The 26,660-nt window shown below is 44.9% G+C and overlaps 1 protein-coding gene across 4 annotated transcripts in view; it reads right to left on the bottom strand.

The window, feature by feature from the left end:
* EPHB1 (EPH receptor B1) overlaps positions 1–26,660 on the bottom strand; it is a 359,685-nt gene that overhangs the window by 192,482 nt on the left and 140,543 nt on the right. For all 4 annotated transcript variants that reach the window (XM_044289421.1, XM_044289419.1, XM_044289422.1 and 1 more), the window contains exon 3: positions 3,975–4,656. In XM_044289421.1, coding sequence (XP_044145356.1) covers positions 3,975–4,656 — 682 coding nt within the window. The remainder of the gene's footprint in view (positions 1–3,974; positions 4,657–26,660) is intronic.

Here is a 26,660-nt window from a genome sequence, read left to right on the forward strand (position 1 = left end):
CGATGGATGATGTCCGTATATATATATTAATAGTTTGGACTTTTCGGACGTGGCAATATGTAATATGTTTATTTATTTATTGTTTATATATATTGTAAATATATAAAAATATTTTTTTAAACTTTTTTTTTTTACTCTTTATTTAATAACTATTTCTCCCTTAGGGGCTAGAACCTGGGATATTTTAATCCTTTGTCCTATTTGCACTAATAGAGCTCTATCAGGGTGAATAGGACTTCACACTCTCTGTTTTTAATACTGGGGGGGGCGCTCTGTGCCACCAATGAAGATAATTAACGTTTAATACAGATACACGAGGTGGGTGCCGGCGACAGAATCACATAGCTGGCACTTAACCTCTATGACAGGGAGCTGCGATCAGCGGCAGTCAACTCCTCAGGTGTTTACTGCCGCAGATCGCAGCTCCACTGAGGAGTTAACAGCCACTGATCGCAGCTCCCTGTCATAGAGGTCAGGTGCCGGCTATGTGATTCTGCCGCCGGCACCCGCCCACTGTATCTGTATTAAATGTTGATTATTTGGCGACGCAGTGGCCACAGCCTCTCCCCACTCGATGGTGGCAGTGGCAGCAGTGGCACAGGGGGAGGGAGAGAATGCTTCCTTCTCCCCTGTGCTGCTGAGGGAACATGGAGGTCGCTGAGAGCAGCGTGTGCCATATTCTGTGATAGTAGTATCGGTAAAAGGCAAATCCTGGGATTGAATTGATTCCACTACAAAAGTATCGATTGGGTATCGATAATTCGATACCAGGCACAACCCTAGTGTGTGCACGTTTCCCTCTCTTATGTCCTGTTTATAACATTGTACATGTATTTACATCTTGATTCTTTTGTCTCCCAATGTATTCCTTGTAGTAAGAATACAGAGAGGAAGGTACATTGCTGAAAATAGTAGGTACATAGAGTACACCGTACACTGCCATACCCTACAAGTTCACAATCCATACGGAACGGATGGCACATACAAAGAGTGGTGAAGTCTGCTGCTGGCTGTCAGATTATAATCAGGTTTTATCACACAGCAGTGGCACTCTGCAGGAGATTGCCATAGAGGAGAACAGCCAGTGTGCCAACAGTTAGCATGTGATAGTGCCCTGTGGGTGCCAGGGTCGAAGTGAAGACTTTCAATCTTTATGGATCACCAAAGAGGAAGGCTTCAGGTAGCGGTTAGTCCAATAATAATTTGCCCATACACAAGTGTATGTTTTTCAGTGCAGTTGGAGAAAAGTAGTGTCAGACACCTGGGCATTCCTCATCCCGTAAGACTTGTCCATCTAAGACAATTCACAAGCAATGAGCTTATCTCAGGGTGTACTTCTATGGAGACCTCAAGTAATCAGCTGTTGGGAAAGTGTACTGTGTCCCTGCAGTGCCACCCCAGGAGAAATAAAGAATTGCACCATTTACTTTGAAATCAATACAAAGTCTGAGGAATACATGGCCATGTTGGGTCCTCCAGAGAGTCTGATGTTCTTTGTAGCTGCCCTTTGCTCTGGCAAACAGATAAAAGGGAGACCACCATGTATTAAGTTAGAATTTACTTATAGGGTATTTGAAAATCAATTTTATAAATCAGGCAAGCCCTTTAAAGGGGTTCTACAGGATTATTATGGTTTTTCAAAGATATGCTCCTGTAGCTGCTTACCTCATGTACATCTTCCCCATGCTTGTTTATTTCAGTTTGGACTCTTCTGACCCGTTTTCACCATGTACACAAATCCCTCTGGTTTGTTTCCATCCTGTATGTAGCACTTCCTGTGGCTGTATCCAACCAAACCCATGATGCACTTCTTCTTCCACTGCCACAGCTGCAGCGCCGCTTCTAACAACGCCCTCCTAGTTTATAGCTCCTCTCACCAGCTAGTTATATAGACACTCCCCTATCACTACACCCAACAACGCCCACCTAGTTTATAGCTCCTCCCACTAAGCTAGTTACACAGAAACTCCCCTATTACTGCCCAGCTAGTTTATAGCTCCTCCCACCCAGCTATTTATACAGAAACTCCCCTATCACTGCCCCACCCATGGACATAACATCACAGGAAATAAAAAAGAGCTTCATGGACATGGTCATGTGACCACAGCCCAGAACGGAAGATAGGAGCAATAAAGATAAAATAAATACATTACAAAAGTACAGCTGCCGTCATAAATGATTGTTTTAAATGATTGTTTTAAATGAGGTTGGTGCAAACTAGAAAATCCCTTTAAGAAGAATCAAAATATTAAGCATGTAAATTCCAATCTGCCAAATCAGTTTCCTCCACACCACAGGTGTCAGTAGACTGACAACCACTATGTACTATTGTTGGCAGACCCGACCAAAATTGGTGTTATCGGACATCAAATATGCATCTTTTGCATGTCTATGGTGGAGCAGACTTTTCAGGAATTTCCATACCTCTACTACCTCTAGCAATATGTAAGTATCCATAAGCTGACCTCAAAAGGGCCAAGGAATGACCCTAAAATGTACTATATGGCTTCATCCATGCCATCAATTTGATGTAATTGCACTACTTAGTAAACGTGGGCCAGCTTGTCTTTCATCAGCAACTTGGAAGCTGTTGTATTGACCTTGTCTAAATGCTTTCTCACCATTTTATGCTACTCTTTAATCCTCTGAATGAGTAATTGGCTGTTTTTTCCCAAAAGGCCAGGGTGCATTTAACAAGAAAATAAAGAACCACTTTGCATTATGCTGAATTCACACTGCAGCGGACAGGATTATAGATGGAAAAGCACTTTTTTCCTCTTGTCCAGAGAGGTTAAGAATGAGGTGAGACCTTGGCTTGATTAAGGATCTATCGATCTCTCTCTCATATCTATCTATTATATATTTATCTGTCTGTCTATCTATCTATCTATCTATCTATCTATCTATCTATCTATCTGATAACCATGTATCACTGATAACCAATATTTCAGTAAATTTGCAACATAAAGTTAACAGGATAAAATCCATAAAACTTCATGGGACTTATGAATTTATACTACCAATGAGGATTTAGTAGACTTTATTCGATTAGCTCTGTTGACCCCTTTTCTGGCCATTATTTATTGCCTTCTGTTGGTTCTATTTCTTGGATCCATTAAAGCAGAAGTTCTCAACCTTTTTAGCCCACACTGGCCAAAATGGACAACTCGAAGGGGCCAGATGAAAATTTAGACCAAGCACAGCACCACTTTTAGGGCCTATTTACAAGTCTGGAGGCAGATGGCACAGTTTACACCAGCAGGCATACTGGCATAAACATCTTAGTAAATGTGGGGCAGTGTATATGTGCCATAATGCTTCATTGGAGTCCTACACCTGAAGGGGTCATCCCATCTGGACAACCCTTTTTTAAACTGAAGCCCTTCTACCTCTGCCCTCCATGTGACTGCTTATTTCCACAGTGATGTCCACTACAGGGGAAGTATTACTTGTAGCATAAATGAATGTTGGACCGTGGTCTTACATGCGTTCAGATGGATCTTGTGTAAACTCTACCTATATAATGCGCCAATCGACAATGAGCACACTGATTGGTGCTTGTTTGCACCGGCCTATTACACAGGTGATTTTGAAATGAATAGGGGAGAAATGATCGCTATTTCTATTGATTATTGGTAGCACATAACTGTATACACAGAGAGATTTGCCGCCCATAATTGCGCATCTTTCATCCTGATGAAGGATACAAATCAACCACCATTTGCTTGTTTATTGGCTGATCTGCGGCACCGTTCTAAATGCTTGTTCCCAATATCTGGCTCGGAAATCATCCAGTCTAATAGGCCTTTTAGTGTGGAGGAGACAAACATGTCACCTTTCAGTGCAATGAAAACATATCAGCTCATCTCATATCAGTATGTAAATCCCAGAAAGATACCAAATGAGTCCGGTCTACAGAAAATTGAAGTTGCAACATTAATGTGGAAGGTCATTAAAAAGATAAGAGTTCTTACCTTTACAGACAGTATGGTTCTCAGGCTCATATCCGGCTTTACAAGTACATCTTCCTATCGGAACCATCCACTCCCCATCTCCATTGCAGTACAGTTTAATATGTACATCCACTTCCTCAGCATTTGGGATGCAGGTCCCTCTTGATATCACTAATGATGTGCTCTCTGCTCCAGTCATGGTTTCAGGGAAGACTGCAAAATTCTGAACCACACTAGGGCACTTTTTAAAGAAGACACGGACGGAGAGGAGCGACATGCATGCTCCATAATCTTGGAAGGCTAAATAGAAGCCACTGCGAGTCAATGGGCCAAAACTACGAACCTCTGTGTTCACCTTCATCAATCTGCCGCCAAAGTCTACCTGTGAGAAACTCTCGTCAGCAGCTATGGTGTCCACTTTAAGATAAGGGGCTTCATTCCAAAATGCAGAGTCTTTGTTGGCAACGTGAGAGTCTGTCTCGTAATAATACAGGTTAAATGTCTCTTTACAAGAGCCTGGAACATTGGGGAGACTACTGCAGTCACGGACAGTAAAACGCATTTCCACATAGACGCGTTGGGCGCTCCGCCTTGGAATAAAGGTTGTGCGGAGCCAGTTGTTTTGGTTAGGCCCGAAGACATTACACACTTGATATGTGCGGATAGTGTTCAGGTTTTCATCGTAGCCACTTACTTCTTCCCACTGTAAGAAAAGAAAATGACAATAAATTACTCCATAAGATATGTGTACACACATGTGTAGCAAACATCTTTTAATCTGAGGTACATTACAGAAACTTACTATAGTGACCTGCAGATACAGGAAGTGAACCATATTGAACCCACCAAAGACCAGGCATCATGAGGAACCCAATGGCAAGGCATTATTGACCTGAGAATGCATTATATCTGTACAAAATAGAACTGTGACATTCTACATCTCCTTGTATCTTCCCTTTGTCTAACACCCTACCTGTGCTCTCTGTTGTGCCAGAGATCTAAGCCAATTATGGAGCCGATTATCGGGAACAAACCTTACTACAAATGTTAGTTCCCAATAATAGGCCCACTGAAATGTGCTGCCGATCGCGATCAAAATGCTTGTTCTTCGATTCGAGTGAATTAAATCAATGTTTCTGGGCAGCAGATTGTGCTGTGTGGACAGTCTGCTGCCCACAAACAATTCATCTAAATGCAGCTCTTCACCTCCACTGATGAGCAGGCAATTATCGAGAAGGAATGGTCCTTCCCAATAATTGCCTGCTTGGTCAACACGTGTAAATGAACCTGAACACTATTCATAATTCAAACCTTCCACTTCTATCCCCAAAACATTCCTTGTGCTGCATTAGTTCTCTGAAAATGTGCCACCCCAATCAAATTTATTAGTAACATCCATAATTTTAAGCATCTAATACTTCTATGTTTGCCCTCCTCCTCCTCCCTCTCATGTACATTACTCTTTATTACTCCTGATTCTGTAGCACCCCAGAATAGGGTACTTGCAAACTGTTCTTGTTATGTGATGCTATTTATTATGTTAATTCCTTGTAATGTACCAGCATATCTCTGTATGGATCAGTCAGGGGTACCGATCCTGATTCTGCCCCTGTAGGAAGTTAGGTTTTGGACTCCCCTAGTAGTGAGTCAGTTGAGGAAGTGAGGGGAAGCTATATGTCTTCACTCCTCAGAGGACTAGGCCTCTATCCCAGATAATCACTATCTCTAAGAAGTCTACAGAGAAAAAAACATCTCTACTTCACAGTACTCCAGAAAGAAATAGAGAGAAAAAGAAAGAACTAAAAATTGCAGAATCTCCACGGCCGAGCATTGGAATAAGTCAGTAAGGTATTTGCTGTTTAAGGCTGATAGCGACTATACTGCTGTGAGAGGGACATTGCTAGGGCACCCTTCACACTTGGACATGGTCTGGCCAGCCGTATCATACTCCTGTACCCCTCAACTGGTAATTACAGCCATCATAGCAAGAATAATACTGACAGCCTTATATTCTGCAGAAAGAGACTATGGTGAGACAGAGAGAATCAGTACTTCAACCTCATCCTGCCCTATATCCATACATTTCTATCTGGGAACATTTGCACTGTCAATTGTCTGATGTAGTACAACTCTCATTCTGTAGTATAGTAAAGAGAGACGTTTATCTTCTACAACTGGCCTGGTTACTGAATCCAGCACCATTCGCTGGCCACAGCACCTACATCTCCAAATACCACAGTGCAGCACAACATACTGCCGCACCACAGTATGAAACTGTATCATTGTCCCGGGGACAGCAACACAGTTGAATTCAGGAGGTCATCCTGTGGCTGCTGGCCAGGGCGCGTACGTGCCTGATGCTCCTTTATGAGTTAAAGGGAACCTGTCACCTCAAAAACACATATAAAACCGCCAGCATTACATCATAGTAGCCCCCAGTCTGTTAATAATCATATGTTTGATCTGTTAATCTGATGCTCCATAGGTTCAAAAACGATGTTTTAAGCGCCATCACCGCTATCTTGCCGGTCAGCTTGAAGTCAAGGGGCAGCGGCTTCCTTGCCTCAAGTCAAGGTAAGCACGTCCCCTAACCGTCCCCTCTTTTGTTAGCTTGACAGCCTGCAGTGCATAAGTCTCGCGCATGCGAGGTGTGTTCCTTGGTAAGGTGTGATCCTGTCTCCAGCTGCCGCTGTTAGCCGGGTTCCAGCGGCGCACTGCAAGCTGTCAATCTAACAAAAGAGGGGACAGTTAGGGGGCGTGTTTACCTTGACTTGAAGCAAGGAAGCCGCTGCCCCCTTGACTTCAAGCTGACCGGCAAGATAGCGGTCATGGCGCTTAAAACATAGTTTTTTGAACCTATGAGGTAATGCTGGCGGTTTTAAATGTATTTTTGAGGTGACAGGTTCCCTTTAATGCTGAGAGCTTTAGATCCTTATGTATCTGGCTGGTGGCCATGAGGAGGGCATGGAAAGCCCACTGGGCATCAGCCCACTGGGAAATTTCACTGTAGGGTCTATAGCCAGTCCACCCCTGCCCTCTAATCTATTCTGCAGCTTTTGCCCTCCAACCATTTCATTGGCAGATTCACATTCCTAATCTTAAAGGAGTTGTCCCACAAAAAATATTCTACAGTTTTCAAACCATCTGGATCTGAATACTTTTGTAATTGCATGTAATGAAATATTTTGCATAGCCACTAAGTTATTCAATAAAATGTATCTGTATAGCGCCACCTGCTGTTTGTTTTTTTCTTATTTCTTTGACCTGCTCACTGAGATGACCGCACATGCTCAGTTTCATCCTACAACTGCCTCCTGAGTTGTGATAGGGAGAGTATGGACACGCCTCTTGAGCTGTAATAGGTAGAGAATGGACACGCCCCCTTAGCTGCAGCAGAAAATACACTCCCCTTGAGCTGTCAGCTTGATATAAATCTAGCAGAGCAATGAATGGGGAGATCTCTGGATCCATGCGAGGTACAGGGCTGGTTCTAGCTTTGTTAGAAAGAGGTTGTCATGTACTATATGATGTCTGATTTTCATTTTTTACATTAGCCATGGGATAGCTCCTTTAAAAGTGACATAACCCTGAAATTACCAAACAGTCCAAGGCACTTTAGAATCGTTTTCTAGCTCCCGGCCACATCCTTCATAGCGCTGGCTCAGAGAACACGCGATGGAGGATTACTGTATGCGAAAGGATGTCAATCCAGAATGTAAAAAGCTACCGCAATGTAATTCAGAAAGCTATTTCAGACAGATGGTTTTCCTGAATACAGAAGCATGCCATATTAAAATGGAGACTGAGGTTTTTAAAGTGTCAAGTAAAACAGCAGCCAGGGAAGCAGAAGCCGTTACTATTTGCATGTAAAATTACCTTGTGTCTGCTGCGCTTGTCTGGTAGAGCTCTGCATTTTCTCTCTATGGAGAATTTTCCTTCTGCAGCATTGTGCTCCGCGCAGCATAACTTGTCTTCTGAGAACTATACATTTTTATCTTTTGCATAAAGCAGACCCCCCACCAAGCATCATCTTGTCTACTCCTGGCTCATTATCTACATTTCTGCTACTCTGGCATCACAAAGGTAAGTGATATTAATCACAAAGATTAATTTGGCTGGATAGCACTTCATGGTACTTTAGAAATTTGCGCTCCGCGAGCTCCGGGGAGGAAGTCACCGCAGCAACTAATTAAAACCCCATCTTAAAAAGCAATGTTATTGTTCTGATAATGAAATAAACAGGAGATGAAAGAGGATAAGGTGTGTGTGAAGAGGCAGTGACGGAAGTGTTCATTCCTCCAAACATTAGCGCTTACAAACCGCGAATCAAACCGCCAATAATAATAATAATGTACATTAGACTATTAGGAAAATGAAGCACTTGGCCTTATAGCGCATCCAGTAAAGAATCAGATGGCGGCCTAATTACCCTCATCATTTATTCAATACCTTCAGTAATGTAGGCCAAATGCTAATATACAGCAAAACTTTCATAATCCGCCACAAACTGAATTCCCAGTGCCAAACTATGGCTTCATTTACTAAGATTATGTGCAAATGATGTCCTGTTGAGCACACTGTCCAGTCTGTGGGCATTACGTTATAGAGGAGCAGGAGCTGAACAGATTGATATACAATTTTGTCAAACAAAATTCAGTATAAACTGTAATTATCCTGGAAGAGTCAAGTGGGCGGTCCTAATGTGTGATTGACCGCCTTCCCTGTAGAAGTCTGCACAGAGAAATAGTTACCAATTACTGAGCAGGACCGCCCACTTGACTCGTTAATCAACAGTGTGTAGAGATTGAAATCAATAAATTATAGGTTATACTGAATCTTTTCCCCAAAACCTATATTCTAATCTGCTCAGCCCCTACTGCTCTTTAACATAAGGCCCACAGATCGGGCAGCATTAAACTCAATCCAAATTCTACCTCTTTCCCAAGATCGGCTGCTAGGAACTTGTCCCATGTGGGATACTTGGGAGTTAGGACCCCACTCTATGAGCAGCTGTCAAGCAGTCCACTAGGGGTGGCCAATCTGAATAGCCATCATTTATACTAAGACTAGACTTCCTCACAAGCCATACCTTCTCCCTGGTAAAATCAGGTCTATGCTAGGAGTTTAAGGAGCCAGACTCATATGAAAAGAGTTGTCTAAGGCCCCTTTCACACGGGCGAGAATTCCGTGCGGGTGCAATGCGTGAGGTGAACGCATTGCAACCGCACCGAATCCGGACCCACTCATTTCAATGGGGCTATGCAGATGAGCAGTAATTTCATGCATCACTTGTGCATTGCGTGAAAATCATACCATGCTCCAATCATATCATGCTCTATATTGTGCGTTTTTCACGCATAGAAGTGAATGGGGCTGCATGAAAATCTCAAGCATCCGCAAGCAAGTGCGGATTCAGTGCGATTTTCACGCATGGTTGCTTGGTGACATTTATGACATAACATGGTTATAAGGGAAAATAATAGCATTCTTAATACAGAATGCTAAGTGAATTAGGGATGGAGGGGTTAAAAAATAAAAAAATTCAATTAAACTCACCTCATCCACTTGTTCGCGCTGCCCAGCTCGTCTTCTTTCTTTTTCTTTGAGGACCTGGGAGGAAAAGGACCTTTGGTGATGTAACTGCGCTCATCACATGGTCCATCACATGGTCAACACCATGGTGATGAGCGCAGTGACATCACCAAAGGATAGGGGTGATGATAACTGAAGATGTACACTGAGCGTGTGCGACCACCTCGGTAAGGGGGACAGAGAAAAAAAGAAAGGAACATACAGCAGATGGTGCTATACTAAGCTTTTAATTACATGTGTAATTACAAAAGTATTCAGATCCAGTTGCTGGTTTGAAAAATATTTTTCAGGGCAGAACCCTTTTAAAATATGGCATTCATCTCATAGCTTTTTTTTTGCCTCCTTCTGGATCAACATTGTAGGATTACAGTTTGGACTTGATAGGCCTGAGTCTTTCATTCAACTTTACCCACTATGTAACATCCCTTTTTACTGCTTTCTACGCATATTTTATAGTGTACTATTCATAGAATTCAGATCATGTTGATGGGATCCACTATTGTTGACTAGTTTTACACTACGAAGCTCCTCACCTATGGGACCAGCCTCATCTATGCCACTGTTATTTGATTTGCAGATGCACTCTCATTTTTATTAGCATATACCCTGTATATGGATTTCTACCAATGAGGAGCTATTGTAGGAAACTGCTACAGATCAAAAAAATTATTATGATCCCCCTCCCAAGTTCCTCCCCACCCACCCTTACCCTGTTCTTCTGCCTCAATCCTGACCCCTTGTTCTTTCTTGCATATGTATACAAACGTTGTTAAACAGACAACTGTTTCTCTTTTAAGCCTATTGTACATCTCTCTGTGCAACGGTTTAATAGAAAGATATTTTACAAAAATATAATTATGATAAAACTTTTATTAGCAAAAAGAATCATTTTATTGGTTTCTTTAAATTTTTTCTTCTAGAACTGCACTCATTGCCATTGTTTCAAATACTCCTATTTGGACCGCACCTTCAGCACCGTTGACTCTGGGCTATTATAAATACTATGTAAGAAATGCAGTGAAGACAGAGGGGAGATGGAAAAGATATGGCAGTTCCTATGGGTCTTCCAGAAGCTGCCATTAGTGAATGCCCTCCAGCATTTGTTACTTTTGTATTAGACCAAGAAAAGATAGCACAAAAACAGCTTAACAGAATATAGAATATATAGAGAATAGGACTTGACACAGGAAGACAGCTGTACATGTACACCAGATGCACCTTTGAATACTAGGATCCAAGGACCTCTGCTGTTCTCAATCTACACATTCAGCCTGGGACAGCTCATAGAGTCCCATGGCTTTCAGTATCACTTTTATGCTGACGACACACAAATCTACCTCTCTGGTCCAGACATCACCACCTTATTATCCAGAACTCCACAATGCCTATCTTCCATATCCTTCTTCTTCTCCTCTCGCTTTCTAAAACTTAACAAGGATAAAACTGAATTCATCATCTTTCCGTCATCTTGCTCAAACCCCCCCCCCCCCTCCCCCAACAGACCTATATATCATAATCAATGGCTGCACACTCTCCCCGGTCAACCAAGTCTGCTGCCTTGGAGTGACCTTGGATTCTGCACTCTACTTCCAACCGCACATCCAAGCCCTTTCCACCACCTGCCGCCTCCAACTCAAAAACATCTCCCGCATCCGCGCTTTCCTCAACTTTGAGTCTGCGAAAATGCTTGTACATGCCCTCATCATCTCCCGCCTAGACTACTGCAACATTCTCCTCTGTGGCCTTCCATCTAGCACTCTCGAACCCCTCCAATCTATCCTCAACTCTGCTGCACGACTGTTCCACCTCTTACCCTGTTACTCCTCTGCCTCTCCCCTCTGCCAATCCCTTCACTGGCTCCCCATTGCCCAGTGAATTCAGTTCAAAATACTAACAAATACATACAAGGCCATCCACAACCTGTCCCCTCCCTACATCTCTGAGCTACTTTCCAGATACATCCCCACACACAATTTCCGATCCTCACAAGGCCTCCTTCTCTCCTCTTATTACCTCTTCCCACAATCGCCTCCAAGATTTCTCCCGCGCATCACCCACACTCTGGAACTCGCTACCCCAACATATCAGACCTCACCTACAGTGGAATCCTTCAAAAGAAACCTGAAAACCCACCTCTTCAGACAAGCCTACAACCAGTGACCCTGCTGCCTCTATACCACCATGACCAACTTCACCCACACCTACTGTGTCCTTCTCCCATACCATGTAGATTGTAAGCCCTCACGGGCAGGGCCTTCTCTCCTTCTGTACCAGTTTGTAACTAGTCTTCTTCATGCTTCGTGCAATTGTCTGTATTATGTATGTGCACCCCTTTTCATATGTACAGCGCTATGGAATGAATGGCACTTTAATAATAAATAATAATAATACTAAGCCTCTATATTCAGCATGTCAGATGGAGGTGACATGGTGATGTGTCAAGTAGTCCATGCAGAATATGGAGAGATAACTGCTGGGACTGATTGGTACTGATACTTGAGAAAACTTGATAATGCTACATTTTCTGATCCCATAGATATTACATTAAAATTTTTTACTATCTACATAAATTCCCGCACACAGCAGCCCTATAATGATAGAATTATGATGTCATTTCTGGTAATCGATAAGTCCTAAAGTCATTACATCAGGGTAGGGAAATCTTGTTTATTAGAAGCATTAATGTACCAGTACAAGTCTATTATTCTGGAGATTAAACCCATATAAATTATTATATCAGTTATTCCTTTGACCTATAGAAATGCATTCAGCCTGCAGCTTCTTGCCTCTAGATGGTCATAGATGTCCTTAGTGATCATTTATAACAAAGAGTTCATTGTCCATTGATCTTTTTTTTTTCAGTGGAAAATTAATTCTCCTGAATGTTAGGTTAGTGGTGCAACCAGGAATACGTGGATCCCCTGCTAATATGATAAAGGGACTTCATTGTCTCGACTATTTATGAAGTGTCGGAGCCAACACTACTTCACAATGCGCTCTTTCAGTCTTGTTACCAGTCTTTTCTCTTATGTTGTATACAACCTCCAACCTGAAATAAATCTTGGCATGTGCCATCAAATGTCAAATTGTGGGGCTGCAACACAGCGATCCATGGAGAGGGGAAATAAAATATATGAGCAGAGCATCCCCTCATCACTAGACCCATAGAAGCCTCTATAGTACTATTGGGTTGGGAACTGACGTTGTAAAATATCTCCAGTTTACGAAGATATAGAATTCAAATAAAGCAATTCATGATCCTTTTCACATTGACTTCTTAGAATAATATTTTTGGATATTGGGTTCATCAAGACCCTTTTTCCAGAATGCATATTTTAGGCCACAGAAAGGACTTGGCCCTCATGCACAGTCATATAATTGATCCACGTTGTACCTAACCTGCTATAGGCCTATCTATACCTCCAGAATCCAGGAGAGAAAATGTATAGCATGCTTCATCTCATGAAATATTACAAAGAAAGTCTTCTTTAGAAGCATAACTTTTAAGGTAGAATATGGCACTTCATAGAGGCAGTGCAGTACATATAATTCTTACATGGCTGTAATACCAACCTATCATCACGAAAGGCCATAAATATTTAATTGGTGGGGTCTGACTCCCGGCATTCCTGCCTATCAGCTGTTTGAAGAGACCATGGAGCTCTGGTGAGCTCTGCGGCCTCTTCTTAGACCAGTGACATCACGTTCATTGGTCACATGGCCTTGGTGCACCACAGTTCAGTTCAAGTGAATGGGGGTGAGCTGCAATTCCAAGCACGGCGATATCCAATGGATGGCCTTGTGCTTGGTAAGCTGCAAGGGTACCGCGGCCTCTTCAAACAGCTGATCGTGTAAGTGCTGGGAATTGGACCGCCACCGATAAGATACTGACGACCTAGCCTGAGAATAGTCATCAGTATTAAACACTCGAGAAACGTTTTTAAAAGGGTTTTTCCACAATTTAGGAGATGTCCAATTGGGGTCCCACAACTGGGAACTAGAGATCACTAGCATGGGGCCCCCAAGCTACCTTCTCTTTCAGTCACATAGATTTTAAATGGAGCAGAGCACATTCCCGACCACTATTCCATTCAAGCTCCACCTCACTGTGGTTGTGCAGTGTTGAGAAACGAGGGCTTGGGACCCCTGTTCTAGTGACTGGTGGGGATCTTAGTGGTGGGACTACCAGCAAATCAGACAATTATTACTCATCCTGTTGATAAGTAATACATGTAATTTATGGGAAAATTTCTTTAATGTTGTCTTATCTTAGTCTGTGTCAACACTATTAATATGGACTGAAGAATTTACAGGAGAAAATTCCACCCACATCATTGGTATTAGAGGACATCATTACTGTTGAGTGAATCAAAGTCCACAAAATGGAATTCCATGGGGAAAATTCCATTCGCCGCGAAGCCAAATTTCCTCGTGCTTCGTGGTAGCGAATAGATTTTCCCTAGGTTGGAAAAAAATAAAATAATATCATACTTACCTCATCCATTTACTCGTGACGGGCCAGCAGCCGTCGCCATCTTGATAGAAGATTGTGCATGAAATCTTGTGCGCAATGACGTATGACATCACAGGCCGCGCAAGATTTTACGCTAGATCAAGATGGCAGTGACCAGCCCGTCACGAGCAAATGGATGAGCATAAGTATGATTTTTTTTATTTTTTTTTAAATTTTATTTTACACTGTGTTATTACTTTCAGATGCCGTGATCAGCTATGAAAGCATCATCTGAGTACAATGGCGGGGGTGGCGCAATCGCCGCGCACTGTCATTGCACCCAATACTTACAAAGAAATATACTTCGTGACAAAGTAATTAGTCACAAAGTGAATTTTTTTGTAACATTTGGCAAAGCAGCCGAATCGAATTTTTAAATACTTTGCTCATCTCTAGTCATCATACAAAATGTATTATTATTAGGACATGTGTAACGCCCCAGAGTGGCATTACCACTTCTGCACCCTGCTACTGTCTTTATTGGTTAACCTCATGTCATCATGTGTATTTATTCCAGGTTCAAACACTGTGCATTTCCTATTTTGCAACTGTTATGTTCACGTGAAATGTGCCTGCTTCACCAGCAGGTGGCAGCAAATATGGCAGATCTGCAGTTAGATAGAATGGAGCATTCCATTCTAACACCCCCCTTTGTGGAGGAGTGGGTGAGTTCCACTTCCTGCAGGAAGGGTGGGGACCAGAGTCAGTGAGTTCCAGCTTACCCCCTGCCAAGGGAGGGTGTGCTGGGCATGTCTCTGCTGGACGTCCCCAACCCAAGCCAGCCAGAGCAGTCTCAGCTCTACTGGCCATAGAGGCCAAAGCTTAAAGACTCAGGAGCCAGTAGGAAATTGCCCTGGCCTAATATAGAGACAGACCATACTACAAAAAGTAGTGCAGCATACAGAAGAAGCTGAGTTATACAGCCAGCCTGTCAGAGTCACAGAGAAACAGATATAACAGAGTGGAGTTTGCCTGCCAGTTTCATGCTAAAGCTTGCTGGAACCAAGACAAAGCCTGTTAACCATTTTGGAGAACGTTTATGCAAAGTAAAGCTGCCATTGAACTTCATCTCAAGTTCTGGACTCCAGTTATTCTTTTATCCCTCAATTACTCCCCCTAATGCCTGGGGTCCATCTGTGTCCAGGTAGGAGCACCGTGACACTCACTTACACTAGAAGGGACATTTTAGGCCACCCTATACCACCCTGCCATTCCTACACCTGGGTAACAACCCTCTAACAGGGCCCCAGGGGGCCCTTTAATTATATGCTTAGTTATAAAGCAAAAAAGGTCTGCCGAGCTAAATCTTAAAAAATGGACTATTCAGGCCTCATTAGTAGATAATTATCAGCACTGGAGGCTACGAAGCTGTCAACTAGGCTAATAGCATAAACGCATCGGCTTTCAAATGTAAATGTGGGTGTAGGGGTAATGAGCGGATTTTCAGGAAAATACATCCTTAATGTCCTATTTGTTGTAGGTTTTGAGAAAACTTGTCAACGCATCGCTGTATAACAAATATAGATAATTAACTAATTATATGCTGTTCTATAAAGCAATGGCATCAGTCATTGTAATGCTGTACACTGACATGGCCATTTTGTACGGGGAATAGGATAAAATCATCTCATGATGATATCTCATGCGTGCGATAGCAGGACGGTGCATGTGCCGGACTCTGGAGCATCTATTATTATGACTGTATGCTGTGCCATTCCTGTATTATTCCTGCTTGAAGTTATGAATGAATTACTAGCAGTTTGCAATGAAGGTCCAAATGGGTGTTACCAGTTAGGGTGTGTCCCTGCACAGCCTAATATTATCCAATCCGTGCTGCCAGTGTCATACTGTGCAGGGGCACACACCCATCTGGTAACACCCATCTGGGCCCTATTGCAATTGCTAGTAATTCATTCATAACTTATAGAAGGAATAATAAAGGAATGGCACAAGATAGAGCCATTGGAATAGGTCATCCAGAATTATTATCTTTAGAATTCAAGGATGTCAGGAGTGGAGACAGATCCTCTTTCAAGGTGTTTCACACATACGTTCCCCTATATCATCAATAAAGTCTTTGATTCAAAGTGATTGGTTCAAAAAACAGCTACAAAAGGGATTTTTTTCTCCTGGACCTTTGGGGCCTGCTATGGTATCAGAGTTTGGACCTATCGTAGGTTCCTCTGGTGGGCCAGTCCGATGCTGTGTGTAGGGGCCCTAACACTTGCTGTGATGGGACCACCCACTGTGCACTTGTGACCTCATTTCCATACTGATATGAATTATTTGTAGTTAGACAGCAGTACACACCCAGAAATTTGCTTAAGTCCTTCACACCCCTACCCAGAACTGTAATTAGTTGTAGGGTGTAAATGGCTCCGTTTAAGAAATGACTCAGCATGGAATGTTGTACCTGGAAATGTGATTGGGTTAAAAGACGGATAACCCTGCTTTAAAGTTTATTTAAAGGGGTTTTCCCATCATGACAATGTATCCCTAATACACAGAATAGGAGAAGTGCTTGAGTAGGGGGGTCTGACTAGTGGTTCCCACGTCGATCACAAGAAGGTGGGCCTGTGCTCCCTCATTTGAATGGAGAAGTGGTCACGTATGCGTGCTGCTGCTCTGTTCAGTTCTGTGGGGCTTCTGTAGATAGCCAAGCACTTGTACTCCAGCAGTCACAGAGTTGACCGGAGTAATAGACATGCATGTGTCTCTGCCCCTCCATTCAAATGAGGAGTAGGAACCCCCGGTTTCGTGATTGGCAGGGGGTCCAGAAGTCGGACCCTTGCCGATCAGACACTTATCCTATAAATGGTGAATAAAGTGTTATAACAGGATAACCCCATTTAACAGACTAAGGCTACTTTCACACTTGCGTTAGGAGCGGATCCGTCTGGTGTCTGCACAGACGGATCCGCTCCTATAATGCAAACGCTTGCATCCGTTCAGAACGGATCCGTTTGCATAACTGTTTATTTCAGATCTGATTTTTCACTTCGGAAAACTCAGATCCGAAAGTATATTCTAAACACAGAAGCGTTCCCATGGTGATGGGGACGCTTCATGTTAGAATATACTGAGAACTGTGTACACGACTGCCCCCTGCTGCCTGGCAGATGCTGCCAGGCAGCAGGGGGCAGACCCCCCCCCCCCCCTCCTGTATTTAACTTATTGGTGGCCAGTGCGGCCCCCCCTCCCTCCCCAGTATTAAATATGACCAGTGCGGCGGCCTCCCCCTCCCTCCCTCCCCAGTATTAAATATGACCAGTGCGGCCCCCTCCCTCTATATTTATTGGTGGCCGGGCCAGTGCGGATTCCAAGTATTGTGAGCAGTGCGGCCTCCCCTCTCCCCCCCTAATTAAAATCACCCCCCCCCCCCCCCATCATTGGTGGCAGCGGAGAGTACCGATCGGAGTCCCAGTTTAAATCGCTGGGGCTCCGATCGGTTACCATGGCAACCAAGACGCTATTGCAGTCTTGGCTGCCATGGTTACTTGGCAATAAATACAAGCATTATACTTACCTGAAGAGCTGCGATGTCTGACCGGCCGGGAGCTCCTCCTACTGGTAAGTGAAAGGTCTGTGCGGCGCATTGCTAAAGACCTGTCACTTACCAGTAGGAGGAGCGCCCGGCCGGTCAGACATCGCAGCTCTTCAGGTAAGTATAATGCTTGTATTTATTGCCAAGTAACCATGGCAGCCAAGACTGCAATAGCGTCTTGGTTGCCATGGTAACCGATCGGAGCCCCAGCGATTTAAACTGGGACTCCGATCGGTACTCTCCGCTGCCACCAATGATGGGGGGGGGGGGTGATTTTAATTAGGGGGGGGAGAGGGGAGGCCGCACTGCTCACAATACTTGGAATCCGCACTGGCCCGGCCACCAATAAATATAGAGGGAGGGGGCCGCACTGGTAATATTTAATACTGGGGTGGGAGGGGGAGGCCGCCGCACTGGTAATATTTAATACTGGGGAGGGAGGGGGAGGCCGCACTGGTCATATTTAATACTGGGGAGGGAGGGAGGGGGAGGCCGCCGCACTGGTAATATTTAATACTGGGGAGTGAGGGGGGCCGCACTGGCCACCAATAAGTTAATTACAGGAGGAGGGGGGGGGGGGTCTGCCCCCTGCTGCCTGGCAGCATCTGCCAGGCAGCAGGAGGCAGTCATGTACACAGTTCTCAGTATATTCTAACATGAAGCGTCCCCATCACCATGGGAACGCCTCTGTGTTAGAATATACTGTCGGATCTGAAGTTTACGATGTAACTCAAATCCGATGGTATATTCTAACATAGAGGCGTTCCCATGGTGATGGGGACGCTTCAAGTTAAAATATACCATCGGATCGGAGAAAACTCCGATCTGATGGGGACTCCTGACTTTGCATTGAAAGTCAATGGGGGACGGATCCGTTTGAAATTGCACCATATTGTGTCAACGTCAAACGGATCCGTCCCCATTGACTTGCATTGTAAGTCTGGACGGATCCGTTTGGCTCCGCACGGCCAGGCGGACACGAAAACGCTGCAAGCAGCGTTCAGGTGTCCGCCTGCTGAGCGGAGCGGAGGCCAAACGGTGCCAAACTGATGCATTCTGAGCGGATCCGCATCCACTCAGAATGCATTGGGGCTGTACGGATCCGTTCGGGGCCGCTTGTGAGAGCCTTCAAACGGAACTCACAAGCGGAGCCCCGAACGCTAGTGTGAAAGTAGCCTTAGGCTAAGCTCTGTTCACTTGAATGGAGCTTAGCCGCGCCCACGTTAGTTGATACTAGTCGTTACGTCAGTGGGCCGGCGGTAAACAGTGAGAAGGCCGCAGCGCTACTGGAGCACTGCTGCCTTCTCAAACAGCTGATTGGCGGGGGTCCGACACCCGGGATCAGAAGCTGATGATCTATCCAGAGGATAGATCATTAGTTAAATGAAAGTGCAGAACCCCTTTAACTATTGTTATGCCGATTGGATTTCAGAGAAATTTCCCCCCAAAAAAATAACAATATATTAGGGAATTGTTCTTCTGACAATTTCAGAATAGATGGATCCAGGTCAAACCTTCATGTTGAAGCTCCTTAGATCAATGCTTGTATAGACTTTAGGACCCTGAAGCAGCTTCCACACGAATGCTACCCCTGGTGCGATGTAACTGAGCTCTATCTACCACACATTTTTCATTCAATATTTTGAACAACATCAAAGCGAGAATATCTCAGGCAACGCACATTAAAAAACAAGAAGCATGAAATATTTGATGTGTTTTTATGCTTTGAACAAATGCATGAAAGTGAATATAGCCAAACAGCGGCCACATGCTGATATATTTTTGACAACATCACATTAAATAAAAATATATTACCATCCAAAGTGTTTATCATTTTCAGGCATGTAAATGCAGGTGGCAGATGATATTACATATTGTGTCACAATGAGAGGCGCATGAAAACACACGTGTATTGCGCACATGTCAAATCCTTCCCAGTCCTTTTCAGATAGGTCTCGCTGGTGACTTTAGTTGACTACTGTCAACCCTGCTGCACAACCACACATAACAGGCCAACACTTACCATGGAGATATGGCTGAAAACTAACACTAACTTGTCAATACTAAGCTAATGGCAGAGCATCACTCCTCTGAAAGGCTCCATGAGAAGCTTCTCCCATGAGGGAACCACCATTTACCTGCTCATTAAAAGAGATGGATTGGAAACACGAGCATTATATAATTTTGAACTCATTGCTTTTCAATTAATTAAATTGTACTGGCAGTCCTACAATACCAAGAACAGAGCCATAGCTATAAAAAGTATGTAGCAGCAGTGGTTGCACCCAAGCCCTGGCGAATGACCTGGCCCATAGACCCTTCTGCCACATAAGAAGACACTAGTCAGAGTAAAGGACTCGGTAGAGTCTTTTCCAGGGCTCCCTTATGACACTTCAGATACTGTATGGACTAATGTGTCTTCAGACAGGTTGCCCAATGGACACAAGGACTTGTCATGGATGGCTATCCAAGGGGGCCTGCTTCTTAGGTCATTCATGCATGCCCACAACCTGTGCAAAACCGGCTACTGCTCTAGGTGCCCATTTATGGAGGAAACATTTTTGTACCTGTTTTAGGAGTGCCCTTTTTCACAGGGTCTGTTGGATGCCCTGGAACATGAACTCAAAGTACCCAGGAACATACTTAGGCATTCTATGAACTGTTTCTTGGGATTCACAGTGTTAGGGTAATCCACGTGGCCTAGTGCCTTATGAACTGTTTTAAGGATATATGGCTAGCCAGGAATTGACTCATTTTGAGGAGGGAGAACATGTCCAGCCTGAACTGCCCCAGGCTTATCCATAACCTGCTTAGAGACTATTACATCCTGAGCAGACTTGATGTCTCCTTCCCCCTCTACCCTTTTTGGGTCTGTCCTTCAATAATGCTTTGGGCATGTGATTTCCCCTATCTAGCCTTACTTTCCCAATCCACAGCCCTCAACACATGTCTGTATTGCTGTGTTGGATAATATTTATTTTGAGGGATTAGATAGGTGGTGTGATGTCTAGCGTAGGTTATCCTGTACTGTAAAGTGTGCGGTCATGTATGGTGGATGACATTATTTATTGAGGGCTGCTTCTTGGCCGGTGCTGCGTTGCAGTACTTTGATTATGAGGATTGATTGTTAATAAAGTATTTTCAATCAAAGAGCGTTGCATCTCCTTTATTGTTTATCAGGCACAGTTCTACTTTTAATAGTGGCTGTTCCTTTTATTGCCACTCAGTGGAAAACTGTCACCTCCAAAATGCATGTAAACCTGCCAGCAGTACCTCAGGGTAGCCCACACTGTGATACTAATCATACTTTTCATCCTGCAGTCCGATGCTGCATAAGGTCAGAAAATGATCTTTTATCCTCCGTCCGCACTTATTTGCATGTCAGCTTGAAGTCAAGAGGGCAGCGGTCTCCTTGCTTCAAGTCAAGGTAACCATGCCCCCTCTTGCCTTTGAGTAACAGCCCGCAATTCGGCTTTGCTTTCCGAAGTCTCGCGCATGTGCGGTGCCCTCTATTTTACTGCGCGATCCCATGCCCTGACAGATATTTCATTACTGGGCAGTTTGTTCAGGTAGTAATGGTCAGGGGTCTGGACACCATTTGCCCAGGCCGGTAAAAGCCATTTTATGGTTTATAGAAGTGACCAACTGTTGCTTGTTCAGGTTGAAGTTATCTTTCTGGCCCAGCAACAATGGGTTGATTGGTTTATAGGTTTGGGACATGTGACTTGTTTTGTGTATAAATTTGGGGAATGTGGGTTTTTTACCTCAAAAGGACTGTGAGGGACGTCTGCCCTCCCTCCTGTGGCCTTTAGCTCACCTGGAGTAAAATTGCTTTTGATAAGCGAATTAGTAAAGAGGCTCGAGCTTATGGCTGATCTTCTAGCTTTATCTTTATGGTGGTTATTATTGGATTTTGCTATTTGGTAATATGAATTTGTTGTTTGGAAACCTTTTGACCACAACCGTTATTAGCTAACCTCAAATAATACACTCAAGTGTGTGTCTTTTATTATTATTGACAAGTTATTAAGGTGCATAGTGCCATGTTTTCACTTATAATCCCAAGACCCATCAGACTGCAAAAGACTATGGTGGTCGTGACTCTAACCACAGATAATGGGGGAGGGAAGAGAGGGACAGCCGCCACTGCAACTATTGCAGATGTTGTACTTCTCTTCACGGAGACGAACTGTTACTGTTCTTGTCTCAGACTGTGCCCGTCCTGGCCTATTTGTAATGTTGAAGTAATGGCTCCTTCCTATGGAGAGTTCCTGCCGTTAAAGACATAAAGCAGGTTTTAGGTTCTACAGGATTTTGGTGTGTATATATGCATGTGTGAGGTGGGTCTTTGGGCATGGCGCATTACCACATCTGGCCCCAGCTTTACGCAGCCATGCTATTTCAGTATTATTATACACTGGTACCATCTAAAACCGCATCCGCAGAACCTCTTCCCCTCCATATATAACTGTATATACATCCTCCATGCAGCTTCCCCACCACCTCCCTTCCCTTGCCCCATTGTGAAGCAGATACTCCCTTCATTGGTAACCATGGGAACGGCTGCCGCTGCTGTTCGGCTGTCATTGCTGGATACGGCTACATGTGATTAAATGAAGGCCGCAGCCTGTCATCTTTTGTCCTGAATTGATGGTATACTACACATAATAAAGACTGGGACAGAATGACAGGTGCTGCGCTCATAGGTTTAACCGCTAAAACGCTGGAAGCATAAATTATCCATGATATGGCTCCGCATACAAAGGATATTATGCAAAAATATGTCAGAAAGAAAAGCACAGCAGAGAGCTGATAAAAACGGGGTCAATATGTTTGTTTCCGGACCCATAATTAGGATGAAAATAGGGCATGAAAGAGTTTTCTTGCCCATGCCATAGCAAGTTGCTCAAATTGCGCAATAAAAGCTGCCGCTACAGCTCAGATGGAGTTGTCACCGAGCAGAAAAATATTAATGACCAATAATACATACGGGGCACATGTATAAAACCTGCCTAAAAGAAGAACTGCCTTTGTTGCCCATGGCAACCAATCACAGGGCAGCTTTCATTTTATAACAGCAGAATATGAAATGAATGCTGCGCTGTTATTGGTTGCCGTGGACAACAAAGAGAGTTTTCTTTTAGACTGTTTCTTAAGTTGTCGAAAAACCCAAGCAAATGGTTAATTATCGCCGCGGCTCCAATAAGCGAGGTCTTGTTAGCAGACTGTGGGGGAGGGGAGTTTTAGAAAAAGCCGAGCTGTGTTTCTAAATGCCACTCTCGTCCTAATTGCCCTCCTAGGCTCCACAAGAATGAATGATCCGTGTCTTGCTCTCCTGATTACGAAGCTCGTTCACTCTCTGATGTCCTCTGTAGCCGGAGAAACTTGTTTAATCTCGGCAGGGGTCCCCGTGTTACCGTCACCAGCCTTGGCAAACAAAGCTCCTCACACACCGGCATCCGATATTATTCTCCTACGAACATGGGGAAATTTTACTTCCACCTTAATCTGCTCCGGGCGCCATATTGTTCATTTTCAAAATGATGTATTATTTGGGCCACACAATGTCCTGGTGTTCAAACAGAGTTCAGACTGTTCAGGACAAATGAAGCAAAGCTGGCGGATAAAGGTTAAGACGCTGTCTACTGAAAGGTGAAGAATTAATGTGAGGTGCGACATACATGGGCCTGATATTTCCTGTATATATGTCATTTGTAATGTAAATGAATGCCAAGGATCAGGAATATAAAACTATTGCACATCTTATTCATGGATTAACCCTTAAAGGGAACCAGTCACTTCAAAATGCAGGACAATCTGCTATAGTTCTGTTATAGAGCAGGAGGCGCTGAGAAGATTGACATATGGTTTTGTTAGAAAAGATTCAGTAAAATTTGCAGTTTATACATTTAAACTTCTTCTCTTTTTATGCATCAGAATCATGTGGGCGGAGCCAAGCAGAGTTACCTGTCAAACACTGAGGGCTCCGCCCACATGACTCTGATGCATAAAAAGAGCAGAGATTTATATGACTTAACTTTCACACTAGCGTTTTTGTTTTCCGGTATTGAGTTCCGTCACAGGAGCTCAATACCGGAGAAAAACTGATCAGTTTTATCCTAATGGATTCTGAATGGAGAGCAATCAGTTCAGGATGCACCAGTTCAGTCCCTCTTACAGTTTTTTGGACGGCGAAAATACAGCAGCATGCAACAGTTTTCTCTCCGGCCAAAAATCCTGAAGACTTGCCAGAATGCCGGATCCAGCATTAATTTACATTGAAGTGTATAAGTTCCGGATCCGGCATTAAGTGTTCCGGCAAAACGTATCCGGCTGTCCGGTCTGCGCATGTGGAGACCTTTAACCCCTTAAGGACCGAGGACGTACCGGTACGCCCTATTTCCCGAGTCCTTAAGGACCGAGGACGTACCGGTACGTCCTGACTTAAAATCTGAATTCCGGCGCCGCGGGGGTTAATCGAAACGGGATTTCGGCTGAAATCATTCAGCCGGCATCCCGTAACAACGCAGGGGGGGTCATTGGACCCCCCCGTATCGGCGATCGCAGAAAACCGCAGGTCAATTCAGACCTGCGGTTTTCTGCGTTTCCGGTCCATTCGGGTGTCCTGTGACCCGATGAACCGGAAAAAGACTGCGATCGGTGGCGTAATTTTACACCACCAATCGCAGTCCGAGGATTTGCAGAGGCGGAGCTGGCCCTGGTGCTGAACGCCGCTGTCCAGGGTGCTGATTGGTGCAGGGGAGAGAGGCGCGAGATTCAAACTTCCTGCGCTCCTCTCTCCCCTCCTCTTCCTGTCCAGCACCCTGACCGTGCAGCATCGTCCAGCACCAGCTCCTGTGTCCCCCTAAATCGGCATCCATCACCCTCCTGCACCCATCGCCACCCAGGTAGGTTAGGGTCAGTGAGGGAGAGGCACCATTAGGCAGGGATAGAAGGGAAAAGTTAGAAAAAAAAAAAAAAAAAAAAAGCACATTTATTCCAAACTTTTTTTTTTCAACTTTCAGACCCCAGACCCCCCCTGCCACTTGCCCCCCCCGCATCCCCCCCACCACCAGCCCCCCCCCCACCCACCAACCCCCTCCCCCCACCACCAGACCCTTCCCCCACCACCACTTTTTTTTTTTTTCTGCGTGCGCTGACTGGCCGGCACTTTTTAGCGTCCGTCCACTGTTAGCGCATCGCCCGCCCCACCACCCCACCGACCGCTGATCAGCGTTGAACCGCTGATCAGCAAGTTTGAACTTTTTTTTTTTTTTTTTTTTTTCCTAACACTTGCCCATTTTTTTTGCCTGGACTTTTTAGTACGTGAACACCCGTGCCCCCACACACACGCACATAGAATAAAGGTTTACACGCACGCACATACACACGCACACACACACACCCATGGCCCACCGGGTGTTCTCGGCCGAGGAGGCATATGCCCAGATTGCCTCCGACTCTGAGAGCCCCAGTGAGGATGAGGATGACCCCACGTTCCTTTTGTCATCCGCATCCTCCTCATCATCATCGGATGACGATGAGCCACCAAGGCAGCGGAGACGCCGCCAGGCGGAGCCAGGGGCCACACATGCTAGGGATCCTGTGGCCCACCCTAGTACGAGCCGCCCTGGGGTTCGTACTGGTTTCCCGGCCCACCAAATAAGTTCACCGGAGCCCCCTGCCGATGAACTTAGCTGGTGTCCCCCAGTGGACTTTGAGCCTGAGATTCCGGATTTCGCTGGCAATCCTGGAATCCAGATTCCCACAGTGGGGTTTACTGAAATAGACTTTTTTAGTTTTTTTTTCAGTAACCCACTGGTGAATTTGATGGTGGAGCAGACGAATCTGTACGCCCAACAGTTCGTCGCTCAAAACCCAGGCTCAGTTTTGGCTAGACCCGGTGGCTGGACGCCGGTCAGTGCAGCCGAGATGAGGACATTTTGGGGCCTCGTGCTGCATATGGGTCTAGTCCAAAAACCCAGTGTCAGGCAATACTGGAGTGGGGACGTCCTGTACCAGACCCCACTGTACAGTATGGTCATGACACGTCACCGGTTTGAGGCCATCCGGAAATGTCTGCATTATTCCGATAATGCAGCATGTCCACCCCGAGGTGATCCTGCCTATGACCGGCTGTACAAGATACGGCCGGTCATCGATCACTTTGGGGCCACATTTCAGCAGGCCTACGTACCTGGAAGGGAGGTCGCGGTTGATGAGTCTCTCGTTGCGTTCAAGGGGAGACTCAGTTTCCGCCAATACATTCCCACAAAGCGGGCGAGGTATGGCGTGAAGCTATACAAAATTTGTGAGAGTACCTCAGGGTACACTTACAAATTTCGTGTGTACGAGGGGCGAGATTCCCGGATTCAACCACCAGAATGTCCCCCCACTCTGGGTGTTACCGGGAAACTCGTGTGGGACCTTATGTACCCACTGCTGGATAAGGGTTACCACTTGTACGTGGACAACTTTTATACCAGCATTCCCTTGTTCAGGTCCCTTGCCGCCAGATCCACGTTCGCTTGTGGGACCGTGCGGAAAAATCAACGCGGCCTCCCTGCCTACCCCCTCCAGGTACCTATCCCCAGGGGTGAGACCCGTACACTTACCAGTGGAAACCTGTTGCTGGTCAGGTATAAGGACAAGAGGGATGTCCTTATGCTGTCCACAATCCACGGTAACAGCACCACCCCAGTCCCTGTGCGAGGTACCGCGGCAACGGTCCTCAAGCCCGATTGTATCGTCGACTACAATCGGTATATGGGAGGAGTTGATCTCTCTGATCAAGTCCTCACGCCATATAACGCCATGCGCAAAACCCGGGCATGGTACAAAAAAGTTGCGGTCTACATGGTGCAGGTTGCCATGTACAACTCTTTTGTACTATCCCGAAGCGCTGGCAGCACAGGGACATTCCTCCAATTCTATGAGGCAGTCCTCAAAGACCTGATCTTTTCGGACCGGGAAAGAGCAGGCCGGAGTACCTCGGGAACTGGAGGCGCCCGGATCGTCCCTGGCCAACACTTTCCAGGTGTGGTCCCCCATACTGGAA

This window comes from Bufo gargarizans, chromosome 4 (assembly GCF_014858855.1).
Source record: "Bufo gargarizans isolate SCDJY-AF-19 chromosome 4, ASM1485885v1, whole genome shotgun sequence".
Classification (NCBI taxonomy): domain Eukaryota; kingdom Metazoa; phylum Chordata; class Amphibia; order Anura; family Bufonidae; genus Bufo; species Bufo gargarizans.